The sequence below is a fragment of the Micrasema longulum genome, unplaced genomic scaffold, assembly GCF_059751315.1.
Source record: "Micrasema longulum isolate JH-2025_06_02 unplaced genomic scaffold, ASM5975131v1 h1tg002169l, whole genome shotgun sequence".
Taxonomy (NCBI): Eukaryota; Metazoa; Arthropoda; class Insecta; order Trichoptera; family Brachycentridae; genus Micrasema; species Micrasema longulum.
Window position 1 is genome coordinate 320 of NW_028279334.1, and position 11,677 is coordinate 11,996.

General features: G+C 31.5%; 2 protein-coding genes across 2 annotated transcripts; one reads left to right on the forward strand and one right to left on the reverse strand.

Moving 5' to 3' along the window:
• The first annotated feature begins 1,266 nt into the window (after positions 1–1,266).
• On the forward strand, positions 1,267–5,552 carry Sptz (zinc finger FYVE-type containing 26 spastizin). Its single transcript, XM_088239444.1, has 4 exons — positions 1,267–1,592; positions 2,104–2,238; positions 2,868–3,000; positions 4,263–5,552. The coding sequence occupies exons 1-4, from the start codon at positions 1,330–1,332 to the stop codon at positions 4,431–4,433; spliced, it is 702 nt and encodes a 233-aa protein (XP_088095570.1). The 5' UTR covers positions 1,267–1,329; the 3' UTR covers positions 4,434–5,552.
• Positions 5,553–10,023: 4,471 nt separating this feature from the next.
• On the reverse strand, positions 10,024–10,901 carry Srp14 (signal recognition particle 14). Its single transcript, XM_088239443.1, has 3 exons — positions 10,735–10,901; positions 10,559–10,631; positions 10,024–10,466 (listed from the first exon to the last, which is right to left on the reverse strand). Exons 1-3 carry the CDS (start codon positions 10,756–10,758, stop codon positions 10,246–10,248), a joined length of 318 nt encoding a protein of 105 aa, XP_088095569.1. The 5' UTR covers positions 10,759–10,901; the 3' UTR covers positions 10,024–10,245.
• Positions 10,902–11,677: the final 776 nt, after the last annotated feature.

Here is an 11,677-nt window from a genome sequence, read left to right on the forward strand (position 1 = left end):
TCTTCAGACAGTCTTCCAGTTCTTTTTGAAAGCTACCATTTTCCTTAACATGTACTCCCAGGTATTTGAATTTCTCGTCCCTTTCGATGACTTGGTTTGAAAGATTCAGTATCATTTAAATAAAACATAAATCTAATTTCACATTCTTTGTTAAAATGTCAGTCTATTCTTTTCTTTTTATAAATTTATTGCATAAATAAATAACATATTTAATACCAGGGATCTATATAAAACTAGTGAATTAGAAAATGAATACGGAGTGTCTTCTGGTTAGGATAGTCTCCTTCTAACATGGCTCAGCCTGTACTAAGATGGAGATTTTTTTTGTTTTACAGTATAAGTAGTTCTATACTAATAGAACACAATAATAACAAAAAAGAACTAAAACTACTTAATTATAAATTCATAACTAATTAAATATAAGAATTTAATAATCATTATTATATAAAAATAAAGTATATATATGTGCTAAGAATACATAATGTCACTTAAACATAAATAATATATAAAGTTTAAATTTGAAGCACTAACTTTGTGGTTATTCATTATAATAAAATAAATAAAACAACTTTGTTTTTAACCACTAATTTTTATTTTTCACCAACCGGTTTCAAAGCAAACAAGCTTCTTTGTCAAGGTTTACGTAACTAATGAATTGATTCCTTTTTATTTTATTTCTATCATGTCTATCATGTCCTGTCTTACTTCGAAAATAATGATATCAAATTACCACCCGTGTAAGAAAAAACCACTTGATTTATTAGTTCCACGTGTAGTATTTAGTGAACATGATAGAAATAAAATAAAAAGGAATCAATTCATTAGTTACGTAAACCTTGATAAAGAAGCTTGTTTGCTTTGAAACCGGTCGGTGAAAAATAAAAATTAGTGGTTAAAAACAAAGTTTTTTTATTTATTTTATTATAAATAATAAAATAAATAAAACAAATATAAATTAATGTAATGCATAAGAATATAAATAATATGTGTATCAATTATGTAAATTAATATGTTTATTAATCTACATATATTTTTCAAAAAAATCTCTCGTTACAGTATTTATGTGTGCAGTTATTTATATTTTAAATTTTGTTTTACATTTTAAGTGCTTTATATTTGGCATTAAATCACTAAATATTTTTGGAGCAATTACATTGTATCGTTTTTTTTTTTGCCAAAGGAGGGTGATACAAGTGGGACAATACAATTAAATTGTGTTGCTTTGCGAGTGTTTATATTTTGTTGAGTTCTTTATTAATAGTTTTCTGGGTGTTATTTTGTGCAGTTACAGTGAATAAAGAGACCTCTACTAAAACACTACATCTCAAAATGGACGGAACAGCTCTGGAAAAACACATCAACACCATCTGTCGCCAATTAGAGATTGCGAAATTCTTGGGGACTTGTGAAGCTGCCGGCCGCCTCACTGTGGATGTAGTTGGAAAGATTATGCCATCAGATGCGGAGGAAACTGGCGAACCTAAGTGCTATTTACCAACACTGTTTCACTCTTTCTCACAAAAAATGAAATTAGCCATCATCATAATAATTTGCTCACCAAATGTCAAAGAGGGATTTGAAATGGCTGTGAGGTAAATATTATATTAAAAATTCTTGATCAAAGTTGATTATAATGTATTATAGAAATAAAAGACGACTGATACTTAAACCCCTAACTGGTTTATTAGCTTTTGTAACATTTTCAAGGCTGGTATCTTCATTATGAAAATTAATCTATTTATACGAAATCTTTAAAGAAGAAGAATTCAAATTTATATAATATTTAATGTTAGTATATAACCACTTACCGACTTTTTATGTCTACCGGTTTCGGGACGTACCTGTCTCTTCGTCAGGGCATTCACTACACCAACATGCAAATACTAAAATACACTTCAAGCAGTTTGTTGCTTTTTTGTTTATATGTCGTGGTCAAGTTTAGATGCAATAGTTGAAATAATATTAAAATCTGAGTTTTTAAATCATTATATGGTGTAAAAACCTGACCAGCAATAAGCAGGACCCTGGTTAATGACGCTAGAGCGGGGTTGTTTTTTATTTTCTGTTTTAAAGTAATACTTTATTTAACCATTTTATTTCCAGAATTATTCAAGAACATGCCTTGGATGCTTTAAAAGTTTATAACTATGCCGCAAGACATTTGGTAAACTCTGAACGCTACGAGGATATAATACAAATGTGCGATTGTATAAAGAAGTGGACTGTAACCAATTCAAGGTACGGAATATTAATACATGTTTATTGAAATGTAAGAGTTAATATCTCAGTTATATCTTAGTAGAAAAATAAAGTAAGAATGCTGCCATGCATTTATATTTGTAACATAAACACAGTATTGTTGACTGTGTTTATGTTACAAATATAAAAAATTGGCCAAATCAATGCAATTTAATTTGTGATTTAGCCATCTAGAATCGATATGAGATTTCACTACAATATGCAAAACCAGAGAAATAAGAGATCGTACATTTCATTGTACAAGGCAAAATTGTAACCAGAAGGGGGCCCGGGGAAAGAAGATCTTCCTGGCTAAAGAAATGTGTCAGTGGTATTCTAAGTCTGCAGTGGAGATTTTCCGAGCAGCCAATAAATAAAGTAATGTTGGCAGACGTCCGATGTTGGACATGCATCCGGAGAAAACCTCTCATAAATTGTTTTACATTAGCCAAAAACTCGATGCTTTATAATACAATAAATAATATGTCTGTTTGTTTTTCATTTAAGTTAATATAATCGTGAATTTATATTTGCCTTCTGCAAAAGAATAATGTTAATGCATTAGAAGAATAATCCATTTTAGGTGTTTTTTAGCCCCATTTTTATGTATGCATTATGATCTGTTCCAGTCACATGCAGTTGAGCGATGAAGTTGTGGAAGTGAGTGTAGCAGCCGTGGTACGCAAATGTGACTCCAGAGGGCTGCTGTTTGATGAGTTAGCTGAGTTACTCATTCAGAAGGTGGATGATGTGGCTATCAAGGTACATTTTTAATAAATGTACATGTATGTGAAATGTTCTTCATCTCTGTTGTAATATGTTAATATAAACAGCTCCCCAGGGAGTTGAATCCAGTCCTTGTCTACAAAAATTTGGACAAACTCAAAATATTGTTGATATATGTATGTATTTTTTTTTTTATTTCAGCGCCATCAAAATTATCAATTTTACTATATATAAAAATTCACCACCCACAAGAAACAGCTCACCAACATTCAAAACGGTTTTGTTAAATCCATCATTAAAATCATTTTTTAAAAGCCCTTTAGATATCCCAGCATCGAGTTATTTGTGGTTTTAGACATAAGGCAATTGTATATTTATAGAATTAAAATGTATGTAAAGGTAAATTACTCTGCCAAATTCCAAAAGGAACACTTCCACTACCAGGAGTTAAACTAGAGGATGGGTCATGGGGCCTACCGCAAACTCTGAATTCGGGCGAAGAATTTTTAGGTTTTTGGGACCCATCATTTTCCATGTATTGCCCGAATATTGTAAAACCGTGACCCGAATTAAATTGAATAAATTTGTAAAAAAATTGTTAGTGTGTCTGGGTTAAGAGAGGTCAGAAGAATTACTTAAATATATTGATAAATAAAATAATAGTATAGATCATTTATTGAACTTGTATAATACATAAATACATTAGTAAGAAGTCATGTTATTTTGCACTGCATATAAAAAATGTCTGCCTTAAAACAGGTTGTACGTTGCTAGGCAGACTACACACCACCCAGAGAAATATAATACCACAAAAATGTAGTAGATTATAGAAATTGCTATGTTAATAAACCATTATTATTATTTGATTGAATACTCATACATTGAAGAATAAAATTATCGTATTTTTTGTAAATACCTACCTCTTATTTAAAAAAAAGTTTTATTAAAATCTTTATATATTAAAACAGAGATGGAGAACACTCTTAAAGGGGAAATATGAAAATTAAGGTATTTTTACAAGGTCCATGACCTGTTATGACCCCATACCAGTCGAAGATGAATTCAATTTCCGTTGTTATATTATATCAATATTAATAAACTCCTTAGGCAATATTTGTACATTTTATTAGCTGGTGAGTTTTTCCCAATGACATTTCTATGTTATGCGAGTGTTGACTATATATATTCAAATAGCTAATAATGAAATATTTACGCTTTTTGCCGTTGCATTTGATATCTACCTTATACGATAATATTGATTAGGTCTATATTTTTAACTAGTTACTCTTATTTTTCAGATATCTTGTTATATAGAATGTAGAATTCTAAAGACAGCATTTGCCTTAGCTGTGAAGAATAACCGACCAGGAGATTTGAAGAGAATTATGAGAGAAGCCGAAAGATTGGGTCAAACCAAAGTCAAAAATGCATGTGTCAAAAGACTGCAAACTATTGAATTGACGAGGTGATGAATAAAATGCCAATGAAAGTAATGGGATTGAAGTACACTATTTCATCTCTAATGACATAAGATAAAAAGATCTCTTATAGAATCATAGTAAACCATATATTTTTAAATGTGTATATATATTTTTGTAATTTTTATATACGAATCAATTATTATTAACATATTGAACCTTTTTTTATTGGAACAGATGGTATGAACAAAAATAAATCTCATTAATAAACATAAGATTAAAGATATTATATATAAAACAACCGGTTATATGCTACTTCAATAATAGTAACTGGTTATTCCAAATTTTCGGATTTAAGTTTAAACTCTTCTTTGAAACTTGATTGTTGTCAACGGCGTATTGTTAAATAGATACGTTACTAGTGCGAAGAAAATGACTTTTCAATTTAACGACTTTCATCATGTTCAGACATGGTTCTACGCGTCATGTGTGATGAAAAAATGCTGTAATTGCACTGCAACTGCAAAAAATAAAACAGATCTATTGTGTCATTCATAAATACAATCCAATTTATGGAATAAGTATGTAATTAGTTATATTCATAGTACATTTTTCAAAATTTTGACAGTTGCTAACTAGTGTCGTATCAATGGTAAAGAGTTACACTGAAATAATATGAACTAAAGAAATATGTATATCTGTTTCTAACACGAATGATTGCATGTGTATCTCTTTTTTCCAACTATCGAGGGCAACAGACCATTTGTTATATTTTAGATGTAACTAATATGATTAACAGGTCCATTAATTATACGTCAGTGAATGTTGTAGTAGCATATTACATATTGTATGATAATTTGTTATAATTAAATTTTGTTAAAAAAGTTATCTAATAGGAAAAATATTGAGGCCTAGGTACTGATAAATAATTGGCTTTTTATTATTATTTTTGTGGATAATTTATATAGCGCCATTTTTGATAAAATCACCTAAAGGACGCTGTACAATATCCCAACACGTATTGCAGCTACATAGGACTTGACTTCATTGACGGTTAGGATTCAAGTTCCTCGTTTCCAATTATAATTTCATTTAATAACAGATAAGAGCCAGATTACATCATGTCTTGCAGCTACAGAGCGCATGGACGGTATGAAAGCCTAGCCCCCATTTACATAATAAAAAAATGAATTTTGGTTTTTCCGAGTATTTTTTTAAAATCGTTTACAAATAAGAGCTGGATTACAACATATCCTGCCGCTACAGAGCGCATAGACAATTGGGATTCTAAACCCTATATATTTGTACCCTCTATATTTTCCAAGCTTTCCCAGTTTTACTTTATTTAAAATAATATATGTACCGTCTACGCATGCTTTTTTGTGATTCATGAAAATGTAGAAATCTCGTTTCATCAACCCTAGTTGGGTTAGAATATTATAATGATACAACTGCTCATCTATGTACATTATCCGACATGAAATTTATTACAAAAGAGAGAGAGAAAAGATTAATTGACTGGTTTAAGTGGCCACTTTACATATTGTGTAACATTCACCATTGTATATTTGTTTGAACATTCACATTTCCTTAACTCTAGCATGCATTGGGTTTTTTTTATATATTTTTTTAAATAAAACAAATATTAGTGTTCTTATGATTTACCCAAATATTTAATTTTGAGGGAAATTTTCAACGAGTTGTAAATAACTCATTATTAGAAAATGGAATCAAGTTGGGGTAGAGTGGGATTTGAACCACGGACCATTGGTCCGTGAGTCCGAGACACTAGCCACAGGACCACAACCCGATAAATATTCATAAAAATTATTGTCTAAGTGATTTCGGCTTTTATTGTGAAATTACATTTTGTTTCTTACCAATATTGTTTACGAATTTTGAAGATTTTCAAAAATAGTTGGCTCTATGTATCTATATACATAGGGTGGGTGCTATAGTAACTGGACATGCTATATTTATTGGACACTAAATCTAATGGTCAAAAATAGGTAAATGTAAGAATTTATCTCCACCATAAAGAAGACACTTTTTTGTGTTTTTTCAAAATGGACGCATTACATGAATTTATTTTTTACCATTAGATTTCTTCTTCTTGCGGTGCCTTGTCAGGTTCCCCCGATGGCGATCACTACAGCAAAAGCACATCGGTTCTGCGCTACTCTGATATTCCGCGGCCAGGACAACTGCTTATTTGATGTACTCGCCATAGTCATTCCTGGGAAAAGATGATCAGTGGTTTCCCGTTGCTTTCTCTGATGGATTTGTCAGTCGGGGTTACTTTCCCTTAGCTGGTTGGTTTTGGTTTTGAGGCGCATCATCCTCTCGTTATCTGCTGTTAACCATTAGATTTAGAATGTTCAATTACTATATCATGTCCAATTATGATAGCACCCACCCTATTTCAGTTACCTATTTGTGTTTATGGTTTTATTTGGCAAATTTTCATTTTTGAAACCAAGTTTATACTTACTAATTTGTATATTTTCAGCTTAAATTTAAATTAATAATAAAATTATATCTATATTTCTGTGATAATGTAAACCTCCATAATTTAGATACTTGATAATAATGTTTAAAATAAAATGATTTAACACTAAACTATACATTTTAGTTCTTATGTATAAAGTAGTTAATAAATTAAATGTATTTATCTGAACATTTAGCTCGCTTTTTTTGTCTGTGTTCTTGAACATGAACATACATCTCAAAACCTTTATCTAGAAACCACCCATGTATTATAATTCCCTTTTTAAAAATTCATAATTATATTTTATAGCTATGTACATGTATGAGGTAAATCTAAAAAGAAAGTTCCGTTTGACAGGGTAAAAAAACCAAATACATATTCATAAAAAATCTCTAGACCTTTTTCTACATAACTCCCTCCAATGTGGACCGGTTTTATGTTTATCCCATTAAGGAAACAAATTACAGACCTTACCTCACAAGCTGCGGGATATTAAAGTTTATTCAGCATTTTGAAACTTGATTAAACAAGTGCGAAGCGTACGAAGGTCTTAGCTGTTGGCACTCATAATGGCATCAACTCCTTATCCAGGATACACGAAACTGCAATCGCAGCACTGCGATGACATAAAATACAAACAGCACATACTTTCTGGATATACTTAAGTATATGTGTATATACATACTCGACTTAGTGGTATAAATTTCGTAATTCAAAATTGTAAGAATAGATTTTCAGTTTCAATAATCGAGACATATATTTTTATACTTACTGAGATATAGACAATAATCACAAACTATTCTTTAAATTTGTAGTGTGAGTTACATTTGAACTTGTGAAGTTAAGATTTCCTATCCATCAGCATAATATTTAGTAACAAAATAAGTTCTATATTTTCTTCCATAAACATTTTCTAATAAAAAGTCATCTATCAAATTCAATCATGTCTGGGATCGCTGTTATTCAACCTTTTTATGAAAATATGTCATAAAACGATGTTTACTGATAACATTTTAAGTAATTTTATAGTACATATCTATTAAAACTATCAGGTCCTAGTTGCATATTCTTTAATATGTAATTATATGTACTCATTTATTAACGAAAACTATAAATAATGTTATTTGTTGTATTCAAATATTTATCAATAAAATTCTAATTTAATTTAGTAATTATAATTATGTTTATGAGGGTTCTGTTTTTTTTATTCTAAAATTCTTAGCTGTTTATTTTATATCCTTTAATTATAAACCTTTTATTGTTAATATTAAACTATACAAAATTGCATTATATTGTCAATTTATATTTCTACTCCAAATAAATCAACTATAATATTATTAGAATTTTTTTAACCTTATGGTTATGTACTAACATGTTGACAACATGCCGCCTCCTGAGATCCTTAATCACACTTGCCTACTTTAACCGTTTCTGTGCGAAAAACATCCACGCATTACGGTGGTGTGTAGTCATTGTCATTACACATGCGAAAAATGAGATTTAAAATTGGAAAAATGGAATATCATAGACAATTGCTTCAATTATTTACAGTTGAAGTCAAAAGTGATAATATTTTTAATCTAATTGCTAAAAATATGAAAAATATAATTGATTAGGTTATGCTCGCAGCGCGGGCAAAAGAACCGCCCCTGACGAAAGTCAGATAGCTACTAAGTACTAGAAACTTTGGTGTTTGCGCATGTGATGCATGAAATTGTCTCTCTCGCTCCCGAATATACCTGCATTATCGAGAGTACGACGTAAAGAGTGTGTGAGACAATTATTTATTAGGATTAGTCTTTTACTACGTACTCCGCAACATGCAACACGTTGGTAAACTTGCTATTGTATTGGTGTTTTATCTCCGATTTTTTTTAAAATGCTTTTTCTGTTCCCAATACGCATTAACTATTTAATGAAAAAATATTTTAACCAATATGTAAATGTGTAACCAAGGAATACTGAAAATCTCAATATTAAAGTTTTTGGATGCAACGTGTACTAGCTACACATCACCGGGAAGGGAGAGTTAAAAGGCTTCGAGTTCTCGATGTCCGCAGCTGTTCGTTGGTAGCTCATGTCATAATAAGGCACTCAGAGGATACACAGGGGTTGACAATCGAAAAACCTGCAGACTATTTGTGAACAGCATATGCATCAACCAGGGGGCAAACATGGAATGGAACTAACATTTGTATAAATAGTTATGTTATGCTTTTGGGTCTCAATATAGGATGAATAATATTTTTTCCATAAAATGAAACTAAACTTATGAAGAAGTTTTTTAACCAGATAGTATAAACATTTTGTTCCTAAGTTTTAGTATTATTATGAAATGAACATGACTGCAATTTCAAAATACACTAAGATTTTTTTCTAGGTTATTGTACCGTGTATCGATTGCACTTTTCTGACATTGCATCACATCCATCATCGGGGTTTATGTTGAAAAAGAGTGCGAAAGACAAACGGCATAACCCAGAAAAACAAAAATTTTATCCGAAAATATCATCATTCCCTTCCCGCACCTAATGGTGCATAGGGCACTGTATTGGTACAGCAATCGCAGTTTATCTTGATCATTTTTGTTAGATGAAGGTAAGATAATCAGTTTTACGCTTCAGGTACCAGTCCAGGGACTCTGAAATATTCTAGTGTAAAAACACATTTTTAAATAAATACTTCAGGTCAGCCATGTCGGGAATCGAACCCGAGACCTCTTGCATGGTAGGCAAACGCGCTGACCACTACACCACGAGGCCGACAAATCCGAAAATATACAAATGATTTGTTTGAAAGGGGTAACCTGATAGAGACATACAAGATACTCAACAGTCACTATAGCTGCCCAGATTTGGATCTCATGTTCAAGCTTAAACAAGATGCTCGACTTCGAGGCCACAGTCTCAGGCTGGAGAAAACGAGATTCAATCTAAATCCACAGAAGCATTTCCTGAGCAATAGGGTTGCTGATGGTTGGAATAAGCTGCCACAAGAGCTGATCTCAATGTGTTCAAAAATGGACTAGATTTGGAATAGATTTAAGCATATCAGCTTTAAGCTGCTCGCTTAAAATTAAATTTAAACAGTGTCAATGAACGTGTTGAAATACATCCGATTGTAAAACTAAAGAGTGTGATTTGAAAGACAACATTATTTCAAAATTTGCTTTAATGCTCAGCTTTTTCTTAGTCTTAAGATATTTGTGTAACTGTCATCTTTATTAAAGATAATGTGACGCATTTTACATTTCACCCGGAGTGCTCAGCTCTCGTGACAATATAAATTACAATATTTTACAGGGTAAAGTACAAAATAGCGTGCTAAACAATTATTTCACTTTGTCCATTTCCACTCGGAGCACTTCTCACTACATTATGTCGCCTTGTTCTTTTGTTTCGGTTTCTTCAGTTTTTTAAGTCCGTCTAAGTTGCCTCTGAGCAAATTTGAATAAGCCGCATGGAATTTCGGAACATCGTTTTGAGTTATCACCGTTGATATTTTTTTGTTTTTAAACGTTGCTCTGACTAAGCATTGATTTTTAATCGGTTCAATTCTTTTTCCATCTCTAGGTATAGGTTTTGTTCTTCCGTCATCTGAAATTACACAATATAATAAACATTAAATTACATCAGTAACTAGAAAATACTAAATATTAACTTCCCATAACCTATAGAATGCTACTTACATTGCTTTATCGTCACGAGTACACTCCCGGAAACTCTGGCACTTTGAAACAATTTAGTGAGTTGAGATAGGAACTGCAAGAATAGGTAAACACGGCACATTAATATTTTTATTAAAATAAACTACTACATGAGGCTTTTATATTACGAACGTATGTTATTAAGTAAATTAACATACCTCATGATTTTCCAAAAGAACCATTGTTCCTTGTGTAAAGGAATTTGATCCAAATCAAACTTAATACAGGAAAGTAATTACGAAAGCATTAAATATATAATTTCATTTAATTCTTTACTTTCTTAAAGATTCGGTCTGACAGCTTGCATACACGACACATCATAACCACAGACAAAAATATTTAATACGAAATACGACACATCACCCCGACCATAGAAAAAATATGAAGTATTTGGCTATTATTCAATTTATTAGGTAGGTAGTTTAGAAATTCGTTTCTGTTTCACACAGAACTGTATTCTTCACCCGTCCGGACATATTACAGCTTTTCATAAAAGTGCAATATCTCTCAATCTTGAAATACGTTATTTATTTATTTTTAACCCAATTAGTTCTAGCAGTTAGTAAAAACTGATAAATAGTCGGGAAATTCAGCTTTATTATGACCACGATATATTTAATCAGTTTGCATGTCTATTTTGATTTATTGAAATGTTAAAACTTGTGTTTTGGCCGATGAAGTAGATTTAGATTTTTCCACCATACTGTAATTGTAAAGATACTGTAATCGCCACCTCGGTTCAATTCCAACACGATTATCATTAAATCTTCATTGCTAATAACGTAAAACCAGTAAAGCTAGGGTTTCCTAGGACAGCGGTGCCCGTATCTTAACGGCCGTAGTGTACGGTGATGCGGTGGGAAGCCGTCGTAACGTCGTCTAGAGAGTGGTTTCCTAGGGAAACGGTGTTAAACGGTGTTGATAACACCGTTTTCCTAGGAAACCACACTCTAGTCATCGTTACGACAGCTGTCCATCGCATCACCGTTCACTACAGCCGTTAAAATACGGGCACCGCTGTCCTAGGAAACCCTAGCTTAAGACCTTAAAATATACTGTAAATGTGGATTTTTAAAATTGTTTTTAATTTATTTATTTAAT

What these genes read in the sequence shown, in the direction of transcription:
- Srp14 (XM_088239443.1), bottom strand. Translation starts at nt 10,758, where the DNA reads ATGGTTCTTTTGGAAAATCATGAG. An exon ending in TTCTTTTGGAAAATCATGAG is followed by an intron (nt 10,632 to 10,734) that starts GTATGTTAATTT and finishes CTATTCTTGCAG; the next exon opens with TTCCTATCTCAACTCACTAA. An exon ending in ACTCGTGACGATAAAGCAAT is followed by an intron (nt 10,467 to 10,558) that starts GTAAGTAGCATT and finishes GTGTAATTTCAG; the next exon opens with ATGACGGAAGAACAAAACCT.
- Sptz (XM_088239444.1), top strand. Translation starts at nt 1,330, where the DNA reads ATGGACGGAACAGCTCTGGAAAAACACATCAACACCATCTGTCGCCAA. An exon ending in TGGACTGTAACCAATTCAAG is followed by an intron (nt 2,239 to 2,867) that starts GTACGGAATATT and finishes GATCTGTTCCAG; the next exon opens with TCACATGCAGTTGAGCGATG. An exon ending in TGGATGATGTGGCTATCAAG is followed by an intron (nt 3,001 to 4,262) that starts GTACATTTTTAA and finishes CTTATTTTTCAG; the next exon opens with ATATCTTGTTATATAGAATG.